Raw genomic sequence first — 14,878 nt, forward strand, 5'->3', positions numbered from 1 at the left:
AAAACTCCTCACGTGAATAGATAACCTTAATAGCAGTATTCACGGTCATACTCTCGCCACCCGCGTACCCCGCCCTACACACAATAGGCACGGGGATAAAGCCGGTAAGACTATGATTGCTGGGGGCGTGGCTCCGCGGGCCCACAAGGAGATTGCTGCTGGCCACGCCTCCCCCGCCGCCCGGGCCCGCGGAGGCCCCGCCCCGGCCCGCGGAGGCCCCGCCCCCGCATGCTGAATGCCTTATAGGCGAGTGACGTCAGGCCGTTTGTTGTCATTGGCGGCTCCCAAGATGGCGTCCATCGTGGAAGGGCCGCTGAGCAAATGGACTAACGTGATGAAAGGCTGGCAGTACCGCTGGTTCGTGTTGGACTACAATGCAGGGCTGCTTTCCTACTATACGGTGAGTCGTCAGAGGGTCTGGCTTCGAGCGCCTCCGGGACCACGCTCTTTGAGGGGAGCGGCAGGGCGGGGGGCTTTGGAAAGCCGGGGTTGTGGCGGCTTGGCTGGGGGTGCCGCCGTACGAGAGGTCTCCCGTGCTGGGGAGGGTCTTACGTCCAGGGCAGCCAATCAGGGTGAAGGAGTTCCAGTCACAGCCAGTGAGCAGGCAGTGGCTGGCTGATTTATGGGGTTGGGGCGAGCCGCGTTATTTTTCGGGGTAGGGTATTATGCTTCGCTGGGATCCGGCGCGGTTGTGAGTGGGTGATGGTAGTCAAGTTTTAAAGGGTCCGGTGGTGCGTGCGGTCGTCCCCACCTGGACATGGACTTTGCACTATCCCCTCAGGCCCCGAGAAGGAGAAGGACCGCACCCCTCAGCTTCCCTCTGGGGAGCGGAGAGCTGTGTTGCCTGACGAGCTTGGCCAGGTACAAAGGTGACCCTCGGGCGACACCCACCGTCAGGCCAGACTGTCTCATTATGGGGTTGCACTCCTTTTTTTTTTTTTTTTTTTTTTTAAGCGGGAGGCGAGTGTCACCGACGTCTTAACTTTGGAGAGCAGAGGATTTCCTTTGCACGAGTCTTGTGTGAGCCAAGAGGTGGAGAGATCCGGAGGTGTCCCCCTTAAAGTTGTGTCCCGGGGAGGGCTGATTTCATGGCATCACTGTCAGTAACACGAACCAGTTGCTGCGGGCAAGTAGATGAATTGCTATAAATCTTATGTTCTGATTACACCATCCACCCCCATTGCATTAGAGACAGAAGGTGGGTGGCACTAGAGAAATTACTTCCAAAGGTACTTTTTTGGAATGGTGTATAATTAATAACAGCCAATGTGAGGAAGGAACGCGCGTAAAAGGACACAATAGAATGCTTTAGAAAGTGATAGAAGGGAGGGAAAAACACAATTATGGGAGAATAGTTAATGTAGATGAGAGAAATAGGGACAGCTACTTATTTCTTCATTTAAAAAGTATTATTGAGCTCCTGCTACAGCAAGAATTAATGGTGATGAGATACTGTTTCTCAGGAGCTTTTATTCTAGCCGAGTGTGCCTCTAAATTCATTTTACTCTTATTAGCACTTCAAAGTAAGCATTTATTATCTCCATTTAATATCCCCATTTTACAGTTTTGGAATCCGAGGCTCCAGGCTTTTAAGTAATTAGTTCAAGATCACATAGCTGGCAGTAAGTGGTGGAATCAAGATGCCAAGTACTTGGCTTTCTGACTTTTTCCATTGAACTTCACTTTTGCTACAGGAAGGAGAAAAATGAAAGCTTAAGTTGCTAAGACAAGCCTGCATGAGTTAAACTTTCATCATGCTTTTAACTAGCAACTTCCTTTCTCTGCATTCTTCCTGAACCCCATCAAACCCAGGGCCTTGCACCTGTTGGATGTGTGCTCTCCTACTGAACTGTACCACAAGCCTTCCTTTGCATCATTTTCAAAAGGAAAAAATAAAAGACCAAAAAAAACCCCCACACCCATTGTGTTTAGTTTTAGACACATCATTCAAAGCTAAAAATGGAGGCTTATTGGTCCATGCTGTAAATCCCAGCATTCAGAGGCTGAAGTAAATCAATCTTGAATTGGAGTCTAGTGTGGGCTGAATAATGTGATCATCTCTAAACAAGATTATCTTTAGGTAGACATGGAAGAGAAGCAACTGAACATTATATCCTGAAAATTCTGGAATTATGAAATCTCATGACTGGGATAAATGCAGAATAATAGTTGGAATTCAGGGCTGGGAATATGGCCTAGTGGTAAAGTGCTCGCCTCGTATACATGAAGCCCTGGGTTCGATTCCTCAGCACCACATATATAGAAAAAAAGCCGGCGCTGTGGCTCAAGAGGTAGAGTGCTAGCCTTGAGCAAAAAGAAAAAGAAGCCAGGGACAGTGCTCAGGCCCTGAGTCCACGCACCAGGACTGGCAACAAAAACAAAACAAAATAGTTGGAATTCATTAATGTAATAAATTAAAAATCTCACAGCATTTATCCAGTCTATTCAAGATAGAGTAATTTTAGTGAGTGGTGTTATGGAATTAAGTTCCTTTTGAAAAAACAACCCTATTACTTGCTTTTTTGGGGGGATGGTCCTGGGCCTTGAACTCTGAAGTGTTCTACCACTTGAGCCACAGCATGACTTCCAGCTTTACTGAGTCATTTGTTGGAGATAAGAATCTCATGGACTTTCCTGCCTGGGCTGGCTTCAAACCATGATTCTCAGATCTCAGCCTCCCAAGTAGCTAGGATTATAGTCATGAGCCACCAGTGCCTGGTAACTTGCTATTTTTAAATCTAGGGTTATTCTAGAGCAGTTCTATAGGATTCTTGGAAGCTCCTAGCCCAGACAGAATGTTCCTTTTTTCTTGTTTTTCTTCCTTTAGTGTGTGTCCTTTTTCTGCCTCCTTGTCTTTTAGTTTTTCAGTAATATATGTATATATTTATAAATATATTCTATAAAGTAGCTTGCTAGAGGAAGATGGTATTGTATTTCTCACTAATGGCTGTTTACAATTTTTTCTTAGTCTCTTGTTTGCTTGCAGATAAATATTGAAAGCAAGTGTTACATTAACTTTTGGCAGTGAATTCTGTATATTTGACCATTGTTTTAGTACATTTAGGAAGGACTTGAAGGTACATTGAATGATTTGTATGTTGTTAATAGCATAGAGCCACATCTTCTGGGAAGAATATATGAAGGGTTTTACAGCATTTTAAGCAGAGTAGTAAAAAGCAAGTTACTCTTTTCTTTGTTTATAAAATTACTTGAACCCTAATCTGACTCTGTGATTATTGATCTTTTCTAGGATATCCCCGAAAAGTCCAAACTAAAGGCGGCAAAGGTGGTGGCTCGCGCCTATAGTCCTAGCTACTCAGGAGGCCTGAAATCTGAGGATCATGGTTCAAAGCCAGCCAGGACAGGAAAGTCAGTGAGACTCATCTCCAATAAACTACTAAAAAAACCCCAAAAGTGGAGGTGTGGCCAAAGAAGAGCATGCACAGTATCCAGGCCCTTAGTTTAAGCCCTTCTTTCTCTCTCTCTCTCTCTCTCTCTCTTTCTTTCTCTTTCTCTCTCACACACACACACAGAAACAAACCCATACACCAAACTGGCCTTGCTCTAAAGTCAGTTTACACAGAATTGATTCTGGATAATCTCAAAATTGAGTTAGGACTGCTGGGATTGTTGTGAACTGTTTAGCTAAGCCTTTCTTTAGCCTGGATCTTTATCAAACTTTTGCCAGTTCAGGGGACATTTTTGCTTTATGGAATTTAGGGTCTTGCACATGTTAAATAACTGCTATACTATTGTGAGCTACATTCCCCAGCTCTATCTTTAGATGTTGAAAAATAGCTTACTATATTTTTATCCTATTCAATACAGGATGAGAGAAACTGATCACTGCCCCTGGCAAAAGAGATTTAGGCAGTTATTTTCTCCAGCTTCAACTGTGTCTTTTAACTATTAGAAACTTAATGTACTGTAGTTCATCCAGTAAGCATTTATTTAGGGATGACTTAGTAGTAGGACAGTTGATATATGTGCTGAGAGTTCCATGTCAGAACTCATTCTCCAGCAGAGCAGACACCTAAACATAATTTTAAAACAGTATGACAAATCCCACAATAGAAATAAGAATTGTAACTGGATTCATATGGCTCACACTTGTAATCCTAGCTACTTGGGAAGATGATGATTTGAGGCTTTCCTGGGCAGAAAATTCATGAGACCTCTTCTCATTCAGTGACCAGATGTGCCTTTTATCCTAGCTATAATAGGAAGCCTATTTGGTGGTCCCAGTCCATAGGTGTTCCTAGATAGGAGGAAGCAAGACTCATATAAAAAAATGACAAATGCTAAAAAGTGCCTATAGGCATTGTTACAGCAGTTGAGTTCAAACTCTAGCACTGCGAAAACAACAAAAAGAGTATAGAATGTTGAGTGTTGTGGGAATATTGCCTGGAAAGGCCAGAGAGACATTTGAACTGAGACTTAAAGGATGAAGATAGAACAGAAGAAGAGTGATTCAGGCAATAGGGAAAGATTTGAGTTATTTTGAAAGCTTGAGAATGCATTAGGAGGATTTTGAGACTTTCTAAGCAGCTCCAAGGTAAAGGTATATGTGGAAGATACAAGATTGAGTCCAGAAAGTATATGACAAGCCTGGGATAAAGATCTATTGGGGGCTGGGGATATGGCCTAGTGGCAAGAGTGCTTGCCTCATATACATGAGGGCCTGGGTTCAATTCCCCAGCACCACATATACAGAAAATGGCCAGAAGTGGCGCTGTGGCTCAAGTGGCAGAGTGCTAGCCTTGAGCAAAAAGAAGCCAGGGACAGTGCTCAGGCCCTGAGTCCAAGCCCCAGGACTGGCAAAAAAAAAAAAGAGATCTGTTGGATATTTGGAGAAAATTGTTTAGTTGAACTTTTATTGTTAGCCGCCCAGGGAGAGAAAAGGGTATATGTGTGGAACACTATAAATTACCATCTGTTAATGTGAATCATGATCACAAAAGATGATGAGAAAGGCAGGAAAATTGGGGGAGGTATTGATACATGAGGAGTTGGAAGGATTGAAAGTATGCTAGGCATTTTGCTAGGAAGTGGTAAAATGGCAAGTAAGATGGAAATCATGTATGTTGTCATGATATCTAGAATATCCTGGGAGAGGGAGCAAGTAAAAGCTGTGCTAAACAAGCACAGGGTGTTTGGTTGGGCATATAAATGGACTATTTGGCTCAGTCTTTGGAGGCTTAGGAAAGATTTCTTAGAAGAAATAGGGTTTCCTGGGTCTAAGTGATGAATAAAAAAATTAACCATGTTAGAAGAAGAGAAAAGTGCTTGAGATGAAGTTCTCTTTTCAGTCCTGTAGCTTGGACTTGGAGATGAGTAGTAGTGAGATGAAGTAATGAGCTAAGATGTATGTGTAGAGGAAGGGGGTAGATATGAAATGCTTTCTTGGCAAGCCATGCTGAGCAATTTCAGCTTTATCTCCACGAGAGCCATAATGGTATTGTAAGCACTTCTCAGTGTTGAAAAACTTTTGTTGCAGAAAATTTCAAATATACATAAAGAAGATAGACAAATGAATTGCTGCTGTGTAGCCTATACAGTTGGCCTTGAACTTAGCATGTAGCCATTGTTGTTTTATTCCATCAACTCCCTCTTAATTTCAACTGATTATTTTAAAGCACAATCCAAATACCATTTTACTGTGTTTCATCTATGAGTTTTTCAGTATATATCACCAGATATTTATCTTTTATCATATAATCAATACAGTTTAGCTCTTTTTTTTTTTCTTTTACCAGTTCTTTGCCTTGAACTCAGGGCCTGAGCCCTGTCCCTGGCTTCTTTTTGCTCAAGGCTAACACTCTACCACTTGAGCCACAGCGCCACTTCGGCTTTTTCTATATATGTGGTGCTGAGGGATCAAACCCAGGGCTTCATGTATATGAGGCGAGCACTGTACCACTAGGCCATATTCCCAGCCCTCTCTTTTTTTTTTTTTTTTGAAACAGGTAATTAGCTCAGATTGGCCTGGTACTCAATCTTCCTGCCTTAGCCTCCTAAGTATTGGGATTACTAGGTACAGGCAACCATGCCTTGCAGAACTACAGACACTGTTATCTCATAGTTTCATTGGTTGGAACTTTGGATTGTTTGGACTCAGGCTCTTGTGAAATTTCAATCTAGATATTAGCTAGGATTGCACTCATCTGAAAGTCATGCTTCCAATGTGACTCACATGGTTGTTGATAGAAATCCTCAGGTCCTTGCTGTTTGAAGGTTGCCTCTGTTCGTCACCAGATGGCCTCCCCATTGGGTTACTGAATGTCATCATAATAGGACAGCTGGCTTGTCCCAGAGGAAATGATACAAGTGAGACCAAGGAGCAAACCACAATGCCTTTTACCATCTAGCCTCACAGCATCACTTCCATCTTATTTTTATTCATTAGAAACTAGCCAGAGGCGCTCCTTGACCTGTTGATGAAGATTTTACACGTGAGAATGAAAATGGGACTGTCTCTACCTTTGGGAAGTAGAATTCATGGTGAGATTTTAAGCCCTCACAGTTATTTAAGGGATTGACAGACAAAGCCTGCACAGGACTTTAGTAGAAAAAAGGGCTAGCCAGAAATATAAGAGAAAAACTAGATGAATAAACATGGTAGTCATGGAAGTCAAAGTTGGAATAGTAAATTGGCTTTAATGCTGCAGTGAGGATTGGCTAGGTAAGGTCTAATACAGATCTTATGGGATCCAACAACATATACTTCACTGCTATGTCCTTATTGAGGGCAGTTTGGATGGAGTGTGCAAGGCAGCTTGGAGTGGCTTGAAGATTAAATAGAAAGTGTGAAGTTAAAAATGCATGTAGATTATTCAAGATGCTCACTCAGGAAGTTGAGGAGAGGGGGATTAAAATGGAAGGGTATAGCATCTAAGTAAGATAGGAGAATGTTCAAAAGTTGGCGAGTCCGGTAACAAAGTCCATGTTTAAAGTAAGAATATAGACAGGATTTAATTTTGAGCAGTGGTCTTGGGAACTGGAAAAGAGTATTAAGGTCAAGGCCAAGGTTAACCATATTCTTTTAGGAACTAATTGAGGTTATAAAATGTGATTCGTTCAGTCATTACCTAAAAATGTTTAATCCTTTTTCTTTTTGCTTTTTTTGTTGTTTTAGTCCTGGGGTTTGAACTCAGAGCCTGGGGCACTGTCCCTGAACTTTCTTTTGGTCAAGGTTAGCACTCTACCTCTTGAGCCACAGCTCCAATTCAAGCTTTTTTGGTAGTTTATTGGAGATAAGAGTCTCACAGACTTTTCTGCCTGTGCTGGCTTTGAACCTTGATTCTCAGATCTCAGCCAGGAGGCTAAGTAGCTAGAATTTGAGGTGTAAGCCCCTGGCACCTGTCTTAATCTGTTCTCTTGATTTCTTTTTTTTTTTTTTTTTTTAACACTTTCCAAAGAAGCCTAGAAAATGAATTAGTAAATTACCTATGCCACTCATTGTTCTTGGTAAAAGGAGTCAGAGAAATCAATTTTCTTACTATTATATTGATCGGAAGAGATCCATGATGGCTTTGCATTTTACAACCATTGTAAGTCAAAACATAGTTCAGTTTTATTTGGCAGTTATAAGTAATGTTTAAAGGAAGATGTAAAAAAAAAATCTAACATCTTCTTTTAGAGTTTTGGTTTTGTTTTTTTGCCAGTCCTGGGGCTTGAAATCAGGGCCTGAGCACTGTCCCCAGCTTCTTTTTGCTCAAGGCTAGCTAGTACTCTACTACTTGAGCCACAGCACCACTTCCTGCTTTTTTTCTGTATATGTGGTGTTGAGGAATGGAACTCAGGGCTTCATGTATGCTAGGCAAGCACTCTACCATTAGGACACATCCCTAGCCCCTGCATTTAGGTTTGTGAAGAGTTAAAGTATCTATTTCTCTTAGAAATATTTAAAAGAAGTAGTCTGATTCTCCTAGAGAATGTCAGCACCACCCCCATAAAATATTTCAAGTCAATTTATGCTTTTCTAAGTAAACTATTCCTGTTTGTTTGAGATAGGGTCTTGATACGTACGTAGTTCAAGCTGGCCTCAATCTCATGATTCTCCTGCCTCAGCCCCCCAAATGCTGCAATTACAGGTATGTACTACCACATCAGTAAACTATTTTTGAATCTTTCAAATATGATTTTTTCTGGGCGCTGGTGGCTCACACCTGTAATTCTAATCACTCAAATATAATTTTTTTTTTTTTTTTGCCAGTCCTGGGCCTTGGACTCAGGGCCTGAGCACTGTCCCTGGCTTCTTCCCGCTCAAGGCTAGCACTCTGCCACTTGAGCCACAGCGCCGCTTCTGGCCGCTTTCTGTATATGTGGTGCTGGGGAATCGAACCTAGGGCCTCGTGTATCCGAGGCAGGCACTCTTGCCGCTAGGCTATATCCCCAGCCCTCAAATATAATTTTTGTTAAGTTTATATGGTATTTCTTTTTTTTTTTTTTTTTGGCCAGTCCTGGGCCTTGGACCCAGGGCCTGAGCACCGTCCCTGGCTTCTTCCTGCTCAAGGCTAGCACTATGCCACCTGAGCCACAGGGCCCCTTCTGGCCGTTTTCCATATATGTGGTGCTGGGGAATCGAACCAAGAGCTTCACTAGGCCAAATTCCCAGCCCTTATATGGTATTTCTTAATATAAGCTGAATATCCCTTATCTGAAATGCTATGGACCAGACTTGCTTTTAGAGTTTAGAGTTTTGGGATTTTTGGAATATTTGCATATACAATGAGATACTTTGGGGCTGAGACCCAAGTCTAAACAATGGAATTCATTTGTGTTTTATGTTTTATACCTTTTATACATAGAAGGAAGGAACTTAATGTAATATTTTTGCTTTGCCTACATTTTAACTATGACACATCACGAGATCAAGTGTGAAAATTTCTACTTACAGAGTCATGCTGATGCTCAGATTTCAGAACACTGTGAATTTCAAATTTCTGAATTAGAGGTGTTCATCCTATAGTCCAAATGTAATGAACTCTCTTTAGAATTATAAAAGCAATAAAACAAAACTCCTGTGAAGAAAAGAAAGCAAAGAAGCCCTCTAAGGTGATAAGCGATATCAGTGGGAAGAAATACATGGAAATTTTATCTTTCACTTTACTTAAATACTCTAGATTTTCATTTTTCTAAAATTCCTGAGAGTTTTTCCTATGATTCTTTGGACATTTAATCATTTTACGAGGTGAGCACTTTACCACTAGGCCATATTCCCAGCGACATTTAATCATTTTATATCTATTTTAAGTAGTGAAGTATATCTCCAGTACATTCTTTATCTGAACATTATAATCTTCAGGCTCTACAGTGGAGTACATTATTCTAGTGAATGGAATGTCCAAGGCCTTCCAAACTCATCTTAATGGTGAAATGCAAATGGCTGTTTGGAATTGTAAGATTTACAGAATATACTAATACCAAGTATGCTTTTATTGCTTATGTAAAATTCATATGAGTTTATATTAACAATGGCTGTTGATCATCGAGACCCTGTAGAATCACATGGAATCTTAGACTTCCTTTGTAGTATCAGACAGGCATTCAGTTCTTGCTGCTGTTGGGAGCTGTCTTGTTGATGGTGATCATTTATAGAGCGAAAGTAAAATTATTAACCTTAAGTGTGCTTAGGTAGCAGTTGTTCCTAGGATTCGATTTTCAAATGGGTAATAGGTAATCCAAGCAAAACTAGAAAAAGGCATGTGATTTAATCAAGACTAAGATTTAGGCTAAGAAATTACTGCTGATAGAGAAAAACAACACAAGTCAATTTTTCTTCTTAATTGATTTTTATTGTAAAGGATTGTCTTATTAACTAGTTTGGACTTACTGATGCTTTTTTTTTTCCTTGTTTGCTTGCTTATTTATTTTGTGCTAGTCCTGGGATTTGAACTCAAGGCCTAGACACTGCCCCTGAGCTCTTCTGGCTTTTTTGTGGTTGAGACAATAGTTTCATGGACTTTCATATCTGTTTTTGCTTTGAACCTTGATCTTCAGATCTTAGCCTCCTGAGTAGCTAGGTATGAGCTATCAGCACCCGGCTGTTTGTTTGCTTTTTAAAAAATAGGATCTAACTAAATAGCCCAGGCCTAGAGCTCATAGTCCTTTTAAGTATGCATCACCATGCCAGTCTTATTTAATTTTTAAATTTTCTTTGAGATGAGGTCTTGCTATCCAGCCCAGTTTGGCCTGGAACTCTTAATGTAGTCCAGGTAGACCTTGAACTTCTAATCTGATGTCAACTTTCTGAGTGCATAGTCCTTTAAAAAGGAGAATTTATTCCTTTTGTAGAAATTAAGTTTCCATGGTACAAGAATAATACAAATAAGATCACATTGAAGGAAAATGCTCAGAGGTATTGGTAATTGTTTTTCTGCTCTCATGATAATGCTTATTATAAAAGCTGATTTGCTATTTCCTAGTGTTTTGCCCACATTAGTCTCTGCTAAGATTGTTGACTTACATAATTTATTTTATCTTAGTGATAATTTTGTTTTGTTTTTGGAGATTCTTGTTTTGGAGTTACAATTTCTAGCACAAAGTGGCCTCCAATTTACAATCCTTCTGCCTCACTCTGGAGAATACTGGGATTACAAGCATGTGCCACATGACTAGTTTAGCAGTGTTATTTTAGCATAGCTGGGTGAATAAAATACTGTGCACAAATTAGCTGTGCCCTCTTTTGAGCTGTCTTATCTAATCTTACCCTTCCCTCTTTCCTACATCAGTTACAGGATATGCCAGGCTTCCCGGTAAGAGTAGAATGAATGTTTCATGGGAGCTACTCTGGATATGCATTGATTTTAGTATACTTTTGTCTTTCTGCTCATCTGTGTTCTACCTCATTGAAAGAGGTAATCATTCTGTATTCTGGACTCCATTTCTAACACATTTTTCAAAGACTTCAGTTGGTGGTTTTTATCCTTTATCCAATTTTCACCTTTCTCAGTGTCTTCAGCTTGTAGCTCTCTGTGGACTTTTGTTTTTTCCTAATGGGATGATGATGATGAAGATGATGATGATGATGATGTCAGTTATTAGGTTTGGACTCATGGCCTGGGTGCTGTCCCTGAGCCTCTTTGTGCTCAAGGCTAGTGTTCTACTACTTGAGCCACAGCTCGTGCCACTTCTGGTTTTTGAGTGGTTAATTGGAGATAGGAATCTCATGGGGACCTTGCTGCCCAGGTTGGCTTTGAACCTCAATCCTCAGCTCTCAGCCTCCTGAGTAGCTAGGATTACAGGCTTGAGCCACTGGCGCCCAACATGGTATTATTATCATGCACTATAACACTATATGCACTATATCTTAGCTGTAACAATTTCATATGAAAGTTTTCAGGTTGCCTGTTGTATATTCACATCTGTCACATAATTTACATATAATTCAAATACCATGCATTTAATCCATTTAAATTTGCTATTTGTTGTTTAACAAAGATAGATAGATAGATCTTTATAGTGTCTTTTTGTTTGTTTGTTTTTGCCAGTCCTGGGGCTTGGACTCAGAGCCTAAGCACTGTCCCTGGCTTCTTTTTGCTCAAAGCTAACACTCTACCTCTTGAACCACAGCGCCACTTCTGGCGCACATGTGCTAGTCCTGGAACTTGAATTCAGAGCCTGGGCACTGTCCCTGGGCTTTTTGTGTTCAGTGTTAGCACTCTACCACTTGAGCCATAGCTCCATTTCCTGCGTTTTCTGGTAGCTAATTGGAGATAACAGTCTCCAATTTTCCTGTCTGGGCTGGCTTTGAACCCTGATCCTCAGATCTCAGCCTCTTGACTAGCTAGAATTACAGGTGTTAGCCACCAGCGCCTGGCAACACAGATAATTTTGCTTTGGGGTTTTAGTTACCTGGCAGGTAGAAGCAACAGTAACATAGTAACAGGCAAACATCCTGCATAACTGGCCTATCCTGTTTTATTTGAATTTTAACTTCTGCCTTCATTCCTTTTTTTATTATTTTTTTTCATTTGAAGAGACAAGTTCTTGCTATGTAGCCTAGGCTTGCCTCCACCTTCCTCTAGCTTTCCTCTTTTGAGAGCCATAAATATTTCAGTAAAATAGGAACTGATAGAAAAATGAGTGTTTTCAAATTGTCCTTTAACAAAGTATTTTCCCTTGATTGTAAAAGTAAAGTATGTTTCTTGTAGATAATTAGCTTCATAAGTCCTTGAATGTTTCTTAAGCACTTTGGTACAGCTCTTGAATTCTTGACCTACTTCCTTGTTCTCTCTTAATTGTACTTTCTATTAAGCACCATCATTTGAGAGAAATTAAGGAAAAGTTGTCTTGATAGGGTTTGAGTTTATCTTTTGATATTTTTATTACACTATTTCAAATGTTTTTCTTAATTATCTTGGGAATCAAATTTAACAGCTTTTTTTTGCAAAAAAAAAAAAGTTATCTGAGTCCTAAATGTAATTTGAACAAGCATTTTTGGAGCATGGCCCTAATCTAAATTGGGCTCTTGGGGGGCTGGGAATATGGCCTAGTGGTAAAGTGCTTGCTTCATATACATGAAGCCCTGGGTTCGATTCCTCAGCACCACATATATAGAAAAAAGCCAGAAGTGGCGCTGTGGCTCAAGTGGTAGAGTGCTAGCCTTGAGCAAAAAGAAGCCAGGGACAGTGCTCAGGCCCTGAGTCCACGCCCCAAGACTGGCAACAAAAACAAATAAACAATAAATTGGGCTCTTGGAATGAATGAATATTGGAATTAGGACAAAGCATTAGAAATTTCACACTCTGGCTTTTTATTTCTACTTTACACACATTTTTCTACTTTCTTTAAATGCTTTGAGTATTCTTCCTGCTGTTTTCTTTTCATAGTCTTATTTTGGAGCCCTAATTAGTCCTTTCCAAGTAAGGAAAAAGACCCTCAGGCATTTTATAAGAATCAAAATTGAATGATAAATAATGGATTATCATTTCACAGTTTGGTGGAAGAAGTACTAATATTTAAGCACAAACCACTTGAAAATTAACATTCCCCTATTATTTCCCTCAGACAACTGTTGTGAAAAACATGAATCAACATTTAGTATTTGGGGCAGTATTTGAGAAACAAAGCATATCTGCATTGAGATTTAGCATTCCTTACTAATGTGCTATAAATAATTTACAGAACTTGGGCTGCCATTACTATTTAATATTTAACTTTATGAAGGATGCAAAAACCTTAATCATATGACTGTGAACGTGATTCTTTTCACTGATCTGCTAGCCTGAAATTTTGACCTAAAAGATAAGTCATCCTTTTTAAACACCAGATGTAATTGCAGCACTGGAGTAGCTGAGGCATGATGATTATGGCCACAGTGAGAGCATGTCTCAAAAAAAAAATAATAATTAGGGGCTGGGAATGTGGCCTAGTGTTAGACTGTTTGCCTAGCATGCATGAAACCCTAGGTTTGATTCCTCAGCACCACATATGCAGAAAAAGCCAGAAGTGGCACTGGGGCTCAATTGGTAGAGTGCTAGCCTTGAGCAAAAAGAAGCCAGGGACAGTACCCAGGCCCTGAGTTCAACTCCAGAACTGTACTCCTTCCCTTCCCCCCCCAAAAAAAAAAATACACACACCAAAACAAAAAACCTGGAAGGGTTGGGCAAGTAGAACATGCCAGAGGCCTTAGGTTTGAACCTCACCACTACAGAAAAACAAAACAACAAAAGACCTGCTGGCACGTTACACTATACTTTGCCACTTGATCAAAATACAAGACCGGGGCCTGAGAACATGGCCTAGTGGTAAAGTGCTCTTCTTGTATACATGAAGCCTTAGGTTTGATTCCTCAGCACCACATAGATAGAAAAAGGCAGAAGTGGCACTGTGGCTCAAGTGGTAGAGTGCTAGCCTTGAGCAAAAAGAAGCCAGGGATGGTGCTCAGGCCCTGAGTTCAAGCCCCAGGACTGGCAAAAAACAAAACAAAACAAAATGCAAGACCCTAGTTCTTTACTCACAAAATTGAAATGTTTAAGCTTTCAATTCCAAAAAGGGTTTTCCCCCTAAACTTATGATATACCCATTTGGAAGCAAAGCCTAACTTGAACTAATGTGTGGCTATTTATAATCTTTATCACACTTAGTATAAATATATGTGTATTGCATAAATATTAATATGCTTGTGAGATTAAATGCTTAGTTATCCTAGTCCTCATTGCCAGTATGACTTTGTAAATACAACATGATTTATATGTATGTTACCCTTCTGAGCACAATCAAAAGGTTTTGGGACAAGGGATGGAGACTCTTATTTGTGATCTAGTGACCTAGGAATTTGCATACAGAGATAGTTCAGATAGAAGGGGTACATTCTCTGAGCAATGCTGAGAGCTTCACAAGGTATGACTACTTCACTGAATTTAGAAAGAGTGTTCATTTTACACTCATCCCCTGTGGCTCAGAGAAACTTGAAGTAAGGCATAAATTAGCCAGGCTTACAGCAATTGTGGTATAAATGCAGTGTAAGTGTGCATTTGGGTTGTACATGGGTTCAAATTCTGACTCTCCTACTATCTGTGAGTCCATGGGAAAGTAAATTATAAAATGGCTATAATAAATGAGCTTGTATCATATGACCATTGTGAGAATTAAATACTATCATATTTAAGGCATTAGCACAGCTTCTAGCATATAACAAGCACTTAACACTAACAAAAGTCTAAAGTTTATGAAAGTATTTGGCATAGTATTATTCATTAAATGTCCTTTGTAGTCATGTTATATAAGCCATAATTTCCATTTAGTAATTCATAACAACAAAAAGACTGAGCCTTTAGGTTATCTGACTAGAGCATTAGTGCACTTAACTCTCTGAAAGTAGGCTATAGAGGAAGAGGCCAAACTTATAATCAGCAGCAGGCCTTAAGAGGGA

General features: G+C 40.2%; 1 protein-coding gene and 1 long non-coding RNA gene across 7 annotated transcripts in view; both read left to right on the forward strand.

The window, feature by feature from the left end:
- Window positions 1-235: 235 nt before the first annotated feature.
- Window positions 236-14,878, forward strand: part of Osbpl9 (oxysterol binding protein like 9) — a 116,869-nt gene continuing 102,226 nt past the window's right edge. For 4 of the 6 annotated variants that reach the window (XM_048351295.1, XM_048351296.1, XM_048351297.1 and 1 more), the window contains exon 1: window positions 266-400. In XM_048351295.1, the coding sequence (XP_048207252.1) occupies window positions 290-400 (111 nt within the window). In that variant the 5' untranslated portion in view covers window positions 266-289. Of the gene's footprint in view, window positions 401-14,878 lie in introns of all 6 variants that reach the window. The other 2 variants (XM_048351294.1, XM_048351303.1) reach the window with 2 other exon arrangements.
- LOC125355154 lies at window positions 423-2,494 on the forward strand. The gene is made up of 2 exons (XR_007211606.1): window positions 423-2,168; window positions 2,392-2,494. It is a non-coding gene; the product is annotated as an uncharacterized LOC125355154 (long non-coding RNA).

This window comes from Perognathus longimembris, chromosome 7 (assembly GCF_023159225.1).
Source record: "Perognathus longimembris pacificus isolate PPM17 chromosome 7, ASM2315922v1, whole genome shotgun sequence".
Classification (NCBI taxonomy): Eukaryota; Metazoa; Chordata; class Mammalia; order Rodentia; family Heteromyidae; genus Perognathus; species Perognathus longimembris.